The sequence below is a fragment of the Accipiter gentilis genome, chromosome 30, assembly GCF_929443795.1.
Source record: "Accipiter gentilis chromosome 30, bAccGen1.1, whole genome shotgun sequence".
Classification (NCBI taxonomy): Eukaryota; Metazoa; Chordata; class Aves; order Accipitriformes; family Accipitridae; genus Astur; species Astur gentilis.
In genome coordinates, this window is record NC_064909.1 from 1,487,720 (window position 1) to 1,500,462 (window position 12,743).

A 12,743-nucleotide genomic window follows, 5' to 3' on the forward strand; every position below is an offset into this window, starting at 1 on the left:
TTTTCTGATAAGCAGTGTGATAGCGAAAGCCCACTTTGTGACAGTGCTAACACCATCTGCCAGGTGCTGATAGCTTGCTGAATAATGCTGTCATCAACACTGAAGTGTTGATGGAAAGTTATTGCTTCAGTGGCCACTACCACTTTCATCTTCTGTCTAATTGGTTGTTGCCACTAAAAAGTATTATTTTTAAAAAAAAAAAAAAAAGAAAAGAAAACCACAGGTCGTTTTTCTTTATCATGATGAACTACTTTTAGACTACTTTGCAGTGCCACTGTTGTGTGTTTATTGCTTTCTGCTTCCTGCCAATTTTACTTATCTACACTGTAGAGTGAACTTTATTGCCTACCTATGATTTCTCTCAGTACCTGATTTGCTGACAAATACCCATAGAAAGTTTCACTAGACCTTGATATAGTGAAATACCTGTTGAGGCCATACTCTGCTGGACACAGTGGGTGCCTCATGAGGTAGGGTACAGTGCAATAATTTGCATAATCATTATTTGTTGTCAATTGTTACAGCTAAACTTGTACCAGCTGAAAACCAGGCCAGAGAACTTAAAGAAAATGTATACAGAAAATTTTGGAAGTATTTCAATCATCAAGAAACCACATTTAAATGCATTTATTTAAGTGTAAAGAAATACACTGTGCAGGCTGCACAGACATACATGCCCCAGAAAGTTCATTGATGGTGGCTGAGAAAAACAGACAGCCTTCATAGTTTTACACTACAGCATTGAGCTACTAAAATAAGTACGTGAAGAACCTCAAGTGTTTAGAATGGCTGAGAACATAATGTAATATAACTTTAGCCAGAATCAGGTCTCACTTGTGTCAGTATAAATGTGGACTAAAGCTATTTTGGCTTTAAAATGGTGTACTGGAGATTTTAGGTTGGCTTCCTATTTTTGGCAGGATTTACCTTTCTTTTGCAAGATGTTCTGTCTTGCTTTAATGAAAGCTAGGATGTCAGCATCAGCCTGGCTGTCTCCAGTCAGAGGAACAGATGTACTTGAACTTGGTGGGGTCCTGAAATAAGAAAGTATATTTGTAGACCCAACTGAGTAAGAAGGTTATTTTTCTATTCCATTATCACCTCTCTTTTCAGCATGGAGGACTTTGTTCTCCAGATACATTGTTAGAGATGGCACAGTTCAGAGCAGAATCAAGCTCAGGACTTCTTAATGCTCTTATGTAGGTTCTTAAGATTAGCCAGTATCTTTTTAGTTTGGTAGGGCTACATGCTTATCAGCTATAAAACCTCTCACAAAGGGTTAAAAATATTTTACTGCTGAGTCAAAGACTTGCTACTAAGCGGAAAAGCCTAATATAGTGAGTTTACCAAAGAAATGATGGATGTGACTATGCCTTGTGTGTGTTTGCTTCAGGAAAAAATGCTATTTATTTGAACAGATCAATAGCATTTTTGCCTACTGTAAGGGAATTAAATTTTCATACATACAGATAAGTATACAATCACATGACATTCATGGTATTTGCTGACAGATGCAACTCCTTTGTGCTGCCGAGTCTCCATTGCCAGCTGAGATCTTGTATCTATGCAGTTAAACCATTGACTTACCTCTGCTTTTGATAGACCCTCTGGTGGTATAAGATGATGTAGTACAGTGAAGCTATTCTAATCAGCTAAGAAAGCTAAGAATTGGGCCCTGTGTCTTTAGCCTTGTTTAAAGATTAAGCACTAATGGTGAAATGAGAAATATTGTGATAAAAATTACAATATGGAAGGACAAGTGGAACCGAAGGGAGAAACTTTTTTTTTACATATCCTACCTTTGTAATTATAGTTATTTCCACTGTTCCTTACTGACTATTGTAGTAGAATGTAATTGTGCCTGACATAAACAGAAGTCTGATATCTTTGTCTTTGTGCTACTAATTAAGTCCTTAGTTGCTGAATTAGTGAACCAAAATGGAAAAAAAAATATAAACTACTATGAACTTAATAAAATATCTCTTTTTATTTACAAGGTGATCTCAGAACACCAGTAAAGGACTATTCTCTTATTGATTTTAATTGGATTAGGAACAATATAAAAAATAGAAATTACACAATATATTTGAGAAGGTACTGTCTAAATTCCATTTTAGCTTCTCTTTTTTTCTTCTGTTTTCCTTAAACACAAATGCAATTTAAAACATCAGGTTTTGGGGGATGAAATTTTCCACTATTTTTTGCTGTTCTAGAAATGGATTGTTTTGGAAAATGAAAGAAAAAAACCCCTTGTGATTTGTTCTTACTAATGCAGTAGGAAAAATAGTAACTTAACCATATTTTCCTAAGGGCCTTAACAACCAGAACTGTTGAGTGCAATAAGAATGTAACTTCTAGAAGTATATTGACTTGGCACGATGTTTTGGTGGGAGAAAAGAATATAGAAATGAGCACATTAGAAAAAACAGAGAAGCTGTAAAAAAAAAAAAGTAGTTTCTGTTAACCTGCTAAGCTAATTTTCACAAAGCAGTATGTCTTTTGAGAAAACATGACATGTAACATTTGCCAAACCTGACACACCTGGGCTGCTGGTGTCATTTTATTTTACTAGAATAATTTGTAGGAGGGAGATTCAAAATATTTTAAGCACAAAATCACAAGAATGAAAAAATCTCTGTGTAGTTCCTGCATTCTGCAATACTTACATACTCTGATCTCCCTTCTTTTCAAATGTTTTTATTTACTTTTTCAGAGTCCCTTTCTCTCACTGAGAAGACATAGTCATGAGTATTCATAAGCTCATGGGGAAAAAAGCCCCAGGCCAAACAAAAAACAACCTCTCTAATGCTAATAATGCAGCTACTTGGTGTAAAGCTATGGTACAACCTTGGTGTTGTTTTGGAAGTTGGAGGAATAGCTGTAATTTCAGTTTTATTTTTGTTTTTCAAGGAGACTCTTGTTAAAGACATTGAGAGAGGGTTATCTAGGCATTATATTACTTTCTGAATAGCCCATGTATGCTTCTTACCTTGTTTTTAAAGTAGGGTTACTAGAAGTGATTGAATTGTTTTTCCCAGCTGGATCTTCATTAGGGCTGACTCTTGTGGTGTCTGAAAAACTGGAATGGGAGCAGAAATGAAGGAAAGAATATAGCCCTTGTGGAGGTAATATTAATACATGCTCATAACTGTTTCTGAAGACTTTTTAAATCTATATAAAGCACTTGTTTACTGGAAGAGGGTTTTCAGGTGAATCCATGTGATGATTAGGTTTATGTAGAGAATGTGTCTACAAAAGAATGACAAATAAGCTCATAAAGATTATACTTTTAGTATTTGCCTTCTAAGCAGGGCTTGTAAAGCACTTGTATCTGATGTACAGTCTGTAATGGTATATTTAGTTCCCAAACTGACTATTAGCCAAGTGAAGCCTTAGCTCATTTTCCATTCTTTCTTTAGTCAGGCAAAATTATTACCAAAATCAGTGGAAGACTGGATAAAAACTCGGTGAGGACTTTGGGCTGTGGCTTGTTGATGATAGCCAAATAATATTGCAAACAGCTGTTGTGCATTCCTGTCCCTGCAAATATCGTTATCAAGGAACCTCTCCACTAGGAAGGCACATTTCTGCCACGGAATGCCTAGGGACTGCCCCCAGGGGTTGCATATGCTGCTGGATCTGGTGCCAAACTTAGAGTGGAAACACTGATTTACTCAGTTTTAGGATTTTTCCTGTAGATGGCAGGATTGGCAAGGTCTTGCTTTTCTAACTCTGCAGTAGTTCATTGTTGGCTGATGAATTGATATTTCTGGCAGAGAACTTGAAAAAGGAAAGAAATTTATTACTAAAATTTTACTGTATTACATTGTGCCAGGTTCAGTTTTGCAGAAGATATTGTGCCCAAGAGTGTAAGTCATTTTCAAATGAACAGCTCCAGGTTTACTAAATGTTTCTCATTAACTCCTCAAGCCCCATACCATTCACACCTGCCTGAATGGATGAAAATAACCTCAAGATTCAGCCTAATTCAACTAAAGCAATATTATATTTAATGTTAATAATATTCTGTACTTTACTGTGCCTACATATTACAAGAGCTAGAAAGGATGTGTGATGTTATTACCTTCTATGTGGTTAACAATATCTGGGAATTTCACATCATAGTTCTGCTTTAGGATTTCCTGAACATTTTTTCCATTGATTTGGCAGCTTTTAAAAACTAAGTTATTTAGGGTCTTAAATTCAATTTTCTAAAAGGCCTCTGTGTCTGTGCCCTTAGATACCTAGGCATCCAAGCCATATAACCATGGTTTAATAAATTGCTACACATCAACTGAACCATAGCAACCATCCATGACTCTGTTCTTAGCCTGTAACAAATGTAAGGTAATGTGACTTAATGTGATCCTTTTTCATTGCTTTCTTTTCACTGAAATAAGCTTCTTTGATTTTATTTGCCATGAACAGAACGTATAATTTTATAAATACTGTGAGTCAGATGAAGTAATTTATTTTTAAGCTATAGTAGCTTATATGTTTGAACTAATTTTTTTCCATTGAATTTAAATGAAAATTATGCTTCAGAATTGTTAAATCCCCATTTTAGAGGAGACTTAGATCCAGATCCATTAAAAATCCTAGACACGACAGGTGTGGCAGGGTTTGACCTCTGGGATCTCACTTTCAAGTGGATTCCTGGACCCAGGACACTAGGCCAAAACTTGCCTTAGAGTGGTCTGGGAGAACTGGGCACCTGAAGAAGGTGATGTTAAACACACCCTTTAGACTGAGTAAAGTGATGCCCAGAATCAGGAAATTAACAGCATGCTCAGAGGTGGACCTTAAACTCCTACCCTCTGCCTGTGGGGTTAAAGCCAGACATTTTTGTCTGTGGGATGCAAACTCTTCTCCTGCAAGTTAAAGAAATTTATAAGGAAGCTTATAACTATTTTTTGTAATGTCTCAAAGTGCTGCTTCCATATAAGAGGTTAACAATTAGTGTACTAATTTAACAGATGAGTCCCTCAGTTTGGCAGAACTCAAATCCATATTTTACGTATCCCAGAGATCTCCCTAATCCCTAATCCCTAGGCTAGAGGGATGGCCTGTATGGGCATGATTTGCAACCTTCATACTGAAACTCTGATGATGTTTCTATGGCATTGCAAGATACATTGAATCATAAGGGAATGAAAAAGTGTAGTTTTGCTGTGCAGTGGTTTGTACACTCAGATGCAACTTGCTCCTAGCCTGTTCTCAGAAAGCAGGACTCTCTTCCTCCACCTGAGTGTCAGATGCTGTTGCAGTGATGAGAAAAGATAAGAAATTTTGCTAGTACTGCTCTAAATTTAATGAAAAGTCATTCTGACAGCATGGGGTGGGCATAAAGATCCCTCTCTCTATGTGTTAAGCCTGAAGGACTGGACACCTCAGGATGCTCAATAAAGCCAGACAAAACCACAGCTGACCTGAGTCAGTGTGATGATAGTCCTTCAAGAAAGAAGTTGGTCTAGAGATCTCTAGAGGTGCCTTCCAACCAACATTTCTGTAATGTGTAAATAAGCACTCCTGGATTACAGTTTTGGATTTGGATGGCCATACAAGGCATAGAAGTCCTGTCTCTTTGTCTGGCTCCTAAGCTCTAACATTGTTCAGGTTCTTTTGACAATGTATAATTCCCATTTTCATTCTGGATCTAACTGATTTTGCCTTGAGTTGAATTTAAGACGTCTCAAAGCACTGTTTCCTGACAGCTTCAGTAAAACTCCTGCTTTTTCTGGAGATTAAAGATAGTCTGTCAACTTCATATGTCTCAGTTCTTTTTTTAACACACTGCCTGGAGTTTCACCCAGTAGGTAACTTGCTTTTGGGCGGGGGGTGTCTTCTGTTGGGGATACATGTCTTAGTCAGGCATGGGTCAGCAGCTAGAGAGATGTACACAGTGTTGCAGCAGTGTCTCACTGCAGGAACCCAAAGGCCAGAGGCAACTCTCCCATGGACTGACCAGCTTCATCAAGCCCACGGGGTAGAGGAGCTGGGGAGATGATGGGTGTCATGGTATGAATGCTTGATTTGTCAACTGAAAAAAAGTGGAGAATCAGGTAGATTAAAACAGAAAGCATAACATTAGAAGGTGTGCAACATCTGCAATATTAAAAAAAACTCAGCTGCAGTTCTCCAGTCATCTGAGCCTTGGACATGAGGAGAACAGATGTTCTGTGTAAAGGCAGGCAAGATTCAAGCTCCTTAAAATCTGAACATTTTAGTATTTGGATACAAAATCAAATTTGGCCTAACTTGCAAATTCATAGATAAATTGTTCAACTTAAATTGTTATCAACAGAATGTGAAAACCTTTGAAATGTCATTAATCAATGATGTTATTCCCAGATTATATTTTATCATCATGTAACACTGTGGAAAATTGGCAGGAATGAAGAATGATTATGGCACAAAATGCTGCAAAATATGTAAACATTTCCCTTGTTTCACATAGCATTACTATAGGGAGCAAATTTTGCAATCCAGGACAATAAATTTTAAAAAATCTGATGCTTCAAGTCATCAGAGAACAGGAAGAGTTATCTGAAAATGTCTCCTAGGGAATCTAAAGTGACAGGAAGATTTTGAAGACGAAGAAGCTGGAGAGCCAGGGGGTCTGAAATTGAACATACTGTGGGGCTTGCTGTAATAGGACGAATGAGATTCAGTAAAAGGGAATGAGTGAGGTTAAGAAAGATCTGACTGAATTAAAAAGGAATGCATTCCTTCTCAGAGAAGGAAAAAAATCCAAAATTTTTTAGACTATTTGAATAACTATCCAACATTTGCTTGATTCAAGGGGAGTACAAGAACAGTTCAACCCTAGTGAAATTAAATATTCAGTGAGAGAAGTAACTTGAACAGACAAGGATCTGATAAATTTCTTAAATGAAAGCCAATGTAGGAGAAGACTATATAAGGATGAACAAAACACTGTGCTTGAATTCTGCATTGGAGCAGACATGGAATGCTGAGCCCAACATGCATTGTAAGGCTTTTTGCAGACTTGACAGAAAACCATTAAGAGACATAAATGTACATATTGTACGAGTTGCAATTAGCACCACAGCTTTATATCAGAAACAATATGGACAAGTAGGGTATTCTCTTTCAAGTTTGAGGGATTTTATTAGGTATTCCTTTTGAATAAAATAGCTTCTTGATGATTATTTAAGTTCTTCTTCCTTTCTCTTTCTACTGTGACTCTGGGATCTCTGATTAGACCCTTTTCTGTCTGAAATATCGAGATGGATCATTCTTTCTCCACTTTGCACAGTTGTTCTTCATTTTAAGTAATATGTTCAGATCAGATGAGATTTACTATTTCTGCAACCTTCATATGAAAAACATATGCAAAGATAAATGTAGTCTGGAAACCTTCTGAATCTACTTAACAGGTGAATGAGCTTGAGTCTGTAAGCCTCTACAATACACAAACTACTGGTTTCAGCTATTTTAAGTATATCAGATTTGGTAATGTGATTAACCTGTTCAAGAAATTACCTTTCTTATGCAGAAATGTTTTTTTCTCATGCCAAACCCATTGATAAACTTTATGTCACCCTTTTCCCCACTTTAGCTCTGCTGTCACTGAAATCAATGTTTTGCTTCTTACTCTAGCGGGAGTAGGATCAAGCAAGCCAACGGCTTTCAAACCTTACTGACTAAGGCAGAAATGCTCACTGTTCAACTCTGATTAACACAGACCCATTTCAACCCATTTAACAATTCAGCCATTTTCTTTCAATTGACAGAGAGACACATTTGGCCATGAATCAAGTGCCTTTCATATGTGTGTATCCTTCTCAAGCCTCAAAAGGATTACCAGCTTCCCTTCTCTGTTATTTTAGTTATAAATTGATTTAATATAAAATATAATTTGAGCCTATCACATTTCCTTCCTAAGGCTTAATTTTCTCTGGTAACATGACTAAGGTGTGTCAAACAATAACAATCCACATGAATTGTGCACCAGCAGGTGATCAAAAATTTTGTGCAAACACATATATAAATCTCAAGATAGATTATGGAGTATATCTGTAACCTTTATAGGCTGAGATAGATAATTTATTACTTCTAATCCTGAAGATTGTATTTATATCCATTCACACCCAGGAGTTTGTCTGAATGGTTTTACTGCATACTTACTCTGTCAACAGCAGTCTTAGACTTCTAACATGCAGCCCACTAAGTTTTAGATCTTGTATCTGTTGAATACACCTGTGAACTGAATTCCATCTTGAAAATAGGTTTTATTTACACCACATCATATCAAATATAATTTATGTCAGTTTCTGCTTTTGTGACTGGTTATTCTCCTGGGTGAAGATAGCAATATCATTTCAGAGAAGGAGACTGTTGATTCCTAGGTGAGTTAGATGCAAAGAGCCATTTGTGTCTCAGGACTGTGTAACTGAGAGGAGCAATTGTAGTCTGGGCTCATCCTACACAATCATGGGAATTGGTAAGTAAAGTTCCTGTGTCAACTGGGGTCAAGGAAATCCTTGGGAAATAAGTACTCTACTGTTTTATACTCTTAAAGCCTGTGAAATCGGAAACTTTTACTCTAAAATATTATTGTCTCAAGTAGGGGGAAAAGTAAATTTTCATGCACAGTGGGATGTTAAGCCTGCAGCTCCTGCCTCACAAAAAGTAGAAATAGTGTTTCTACTTCCATATACATTGCACTGGAAATGTACCTGCGTAAAATATGTTTAAACAGCCTAGCATAAAATAAGATCAATTTTCTGGTATTATAAGGAGGAAAGAGTAGTTAACTTCAAAAGATCATTGCAAGAATATTGATACAGATGTGAAAACAAAACTATATTCATCCTGACTCCCTCTACGATTTAAGTTCCAGAAGATGAATGTTCTGGGTCTGTGATGTGTATGCAAGGATCATCCAGTCAGTCTCAGTCAATATGTCCATTACTTAGACCCAGAGAAACTGTTCATTATAAAGAACATGTGATTTTTTGCAAGAGACCATGTGCAGCAGTACAGGACTCTGAAGTAAGCTTGGCAGCTGAAAACAACCAGGGACCTACCCCCATTCTATTCAAAATGCTAAACACACTTTTCTGAGACCTGTCCTCCAGTAATAAACACAAACAATAAAGGCATTGAAAGAAAAGTTTAAAAGAAAATTATAAAGAAACCAGTTATGCAATTTTGCTTCTGAGCTAGGGTGGGGGAAGGAGAAATCACCACTCCTGGAGGCCAGTCTTCCATTGCTCTAGAATGTGCCTAGACATTGTGGTATGTTCTTTTTAATTCTAGCTTTGACTGCAAAAGATGCCACTCTCCTGAGCAACTGGAAATTGTCATTCCAACTGGAAATTGTCATTCCCAAGAACATTGGAGCAGAGAGGCTGCGCAAGAGGTCCTTAGTTCAATTCAGTACAAAGTTAGTGACAGTCATGGATTGCTTGAGCTAATTTGGCTGATTTTTGTGCTAAGCTAGACCAAAAATGCTTTCATGTTCTGTTCCATCAGCTTTTCTGTGGGACAAGTAACCTTCAGACTAAAACCAGAAATGAACAGCTCAAATAAGGCCTAAAACCTGCCAGCCATTTGCAAAAGTAATAGTGCCTAAGACTTGAGAGAACACAGAATAAGAATTGAAGCAAAGTACTGAAGACTAGAGTGGGTTTTCATCAGTTTGAGACTCTGAAAATGCCTTCTTAGACCACTTTAGAGGATTACGTGTTTCATTCTCTGTATTGATTATGGAGCATTTACTATAGATACAAGAATTTACAATAAAAATTAGAATATATTTTCCAATTCTAAGAAAATCCAGTATTCATTATTTAATGGTATGTAGGATATGTTTGCTGCAAAGCAGAAAACATCTCTTATGCAGAGTATTGTTATAAAATTGTAGGTAAAGCCACTCATCAGGGAAAGATTGTATAATGGGAAGAAGGGAGAGAGAGGTGGAGAAAAAGATAGCACAAGAGAGGGGGGGAGGGAGAGAGGAAGAGGGAAGAATAGAGAACACCTCCATTTATTGTCAATGAATATGGAAACCTGCACATTCAGGTATGTGTTTTTCTGCACTTTGCTTGAAGGCTATGAAAGATCTATTACTGTAAATTTAAATTAGAGGTTTCGAAATCAGAACTGATTGATGATGAAACAACCAAGTTGATTACAGTTTTCTACTGTAGAGGATGTACCAGTGTTTTATAATAACAAATGCAGTATCATTGTGGAATAATATGCTGCATAAATATAGCACCAGGACATTTTCAACAGCAAATCTATCTAGGCTATATATTAAATAATTTTTTAATCTTTTTTTGGTTTGCAGCCCCCTGAACACATTCCAAAGGAGATATAGTCTCTTCATACAGCAAAACTGACAGGTAACAGGTTTGCTTTTCTATCTATCTGTCATGGGGTCCCTAGTGACAGGTTTCCAGGGTCCCAATACCAACAAATCAAAAGAACTGAGTTACAATAAGCTACCTGCAATATGATTGCAAAATAACTGAGTGATAAAAATTCATTTTCTACACAGCCATTCTCTCGTAACTGGAAATGCAGTGTTTGAGTATGATATTTGCAAAAGCATTCCAGTGAACTGCACTTCTACTAAAACTGCATTTTCTTACAAGTAAGTAAGGAAGAGAAAAATGACCAACTTACCTGTTAGTTGATAGATGTTGTGAGGATTTGATAAATTGGGGATAAACAGTCATGGTATTTGGTGAGCTAACCAGCTCTGGCTTTTCCTGCTGGGTTTAGATTGAAAAACAAAGTTATGTAGGATAGGATTCTTTTAGAGTGCTTAATATTGGCCTACAGGTCTCAGCAATAACAAGGTAGGCAATAACTTATTCAGAAAACAGAGTCTGAATCACACAGTATTTTCTTCACTTGGACCAACACTTCTGAACAAAGAGAAAAGTCTTTAGGATTGGTTCAAGTATTTTTCAGCTCAAGTTACAGGTTTTTAATATGTAACAGCATGTGTTCACTGATTTGAGTTTCCTAGGGAGCTCAGATGTATAGATAGGTCAAGATCCAAGAAATGAATCCCAATTATTTTTTCCAGTTTTCTAATCTTCTACTGATGAATCATGAGAGGCTGAATCCTGGACCTCTCCTGTTATATTACTTGCAGTGCTTTGAAAAGCCTAAATATTTAGGCAGGAGGGTGACTAAAACATTATCCTCTTTGCCACTAATATGGTTAGGGATTTTAACCTGAAAAGTATTTTGCAATGATAACTTGAAGTTAAGCTAGTTAGGTGGCACTTTATGGATAACTAAGTTCCTCATGCTAAGTTTCATATTTACTTTAGGCTGTTTTCTTAAAAATACAGTTTAAATTTATACTCATAAGGATTAAACAAAATACTGGCTAAACACTTCTTTGTTTATAACAACTTATCCCCAAGGAGTAAATCTTCTCTTCCAGTTAATAATAAATGATATTGGATGGACTGCACTCAGCACTCTTTTTCATTAGGCTGATGTGCACTTCATGGCAGTGCTTTGCTGTGAGATGCCATGTCACTACTTGGAAGACATTAAAAAAAAATGTCAGAAGGGGAGCATAAGAAAGCTATGTTGTTGTTTCAGTTGATCCCCCTCCACACCCTCTTGTACTGTCTCCTGTGTTTGTGAAACTGTGTAGCCTTCAGACTGAGCGTGTTATGAACTTCTAATACACTGTTTAAAATGACATCTCTTTAGTTCATTTTTACACAAGTCATTAAACTAGAGCACTCTGTTTCTGCTGAGTTCTTAAACAGGCCATGATGGCAGTGGTGGGCTTCAGCTAGAGAGTGAAGGGACATATGCTCTGTGCTGAGAGCTGTTGACCCTCTGGGAACTTAGGAAAGCTGAAAGATTACTGGAGTTTTGCAAACAAAGGAAGCTAAAAACCAATTATTTTTGCTGGGATTTGAACATATTACAGCTATGACTGCCATCTTCTAATACATACATCATAAAGCTGATGAAATCATAATTTTGCTAGCAGTAAAAAAGATTATTTTTTCCAATCTTGTCTATTTGTTTTATGTTTCTTCAGAGTTTTTGGCATTTTGAGACCATTCTTGGCTTTCAATCAAGTTGTTTGGGGGAAGGTCAAAACAAAAATAAGGCAGAAAGCAAGGATTTTGCTTCATTTGTGTTAGCTTCATACAAGCATAATTCACATTAGCATTGTCTGATTTACACTGGCATAAGCACAGGTGAATCTGGCCCCAAATACCATCCTTCATACTGCGTTCTAGCTAGTCAATTAACTACTTTAAGTAATGATTGAAGATGTTACACTTACATGAAAATGGAAGAAATACAAAGTGATTTCATACCTGTAGTTTTATTGTCTCTTCAGACCACCAGACTTCAAAGTCTTTTTGTAGCTTTGTCTTGACTTTTTCAATAAGAAGCTGCAGGTGCTCAATTTCTACCTTCAGCCCTTTCATGCGATTGAACATTGCCTTATAACTAATATGAGAAGAAGAAAGTATATTATTACAGATCTTCCAATACATATCCGAACAAAGATTTATCCTACCTAGAACAGTTACAGATTTAAACTACAAAAGAATAAATAATAATCAAAGATGCAGGGGACACAGACAGAGTGGTGGTAGGAAGAGACATCTCATGTTTTATAAGAGCTTGACTCTTGTAGGCACAAGAAACTTATCCCACAAAGCTTAATTTCACTAGAGAAATTAGTGAAATTCGAGTGGGATCAATATTGATTAACA

At 36.7% G+C, this 12,743-nt stretch overlaps 1 protein-coding gene across 1 annotated transcript in view; it reads right to left on the reverse strand.

Annotated features, from left to right (window-relative positions):
- Positions 1–907: 907 nt before the first annotated feature.
- The window catches only part of KIF6 (kinesin family member 6), a 187,566-nt gene continuing 175,730 nt past the window's right edge, over positions 908–12,743 (reverse strand). Inside the window, exons 19-22 of the mRNA XM_049833729.1 lie at positions 12,339–12,474; positions 10,660–10,748; positions 2,990–3,079; positions 908–1,034 (exon numbers count right to left, since the gene is read on the reverse strand). Of these exons, the coding sequence (XP_049689686.1) occupies positions 908–1,034; positions 2,990–3,079; positions 10,660–10,748; positions 12,339–12,474 (442 nt within the window). The remainder of the gene's footprint in view (positions 1,035–2,989; positions 3,080–10,659; positions 10,749–12,338; positions 12,475–12,743) is intronic.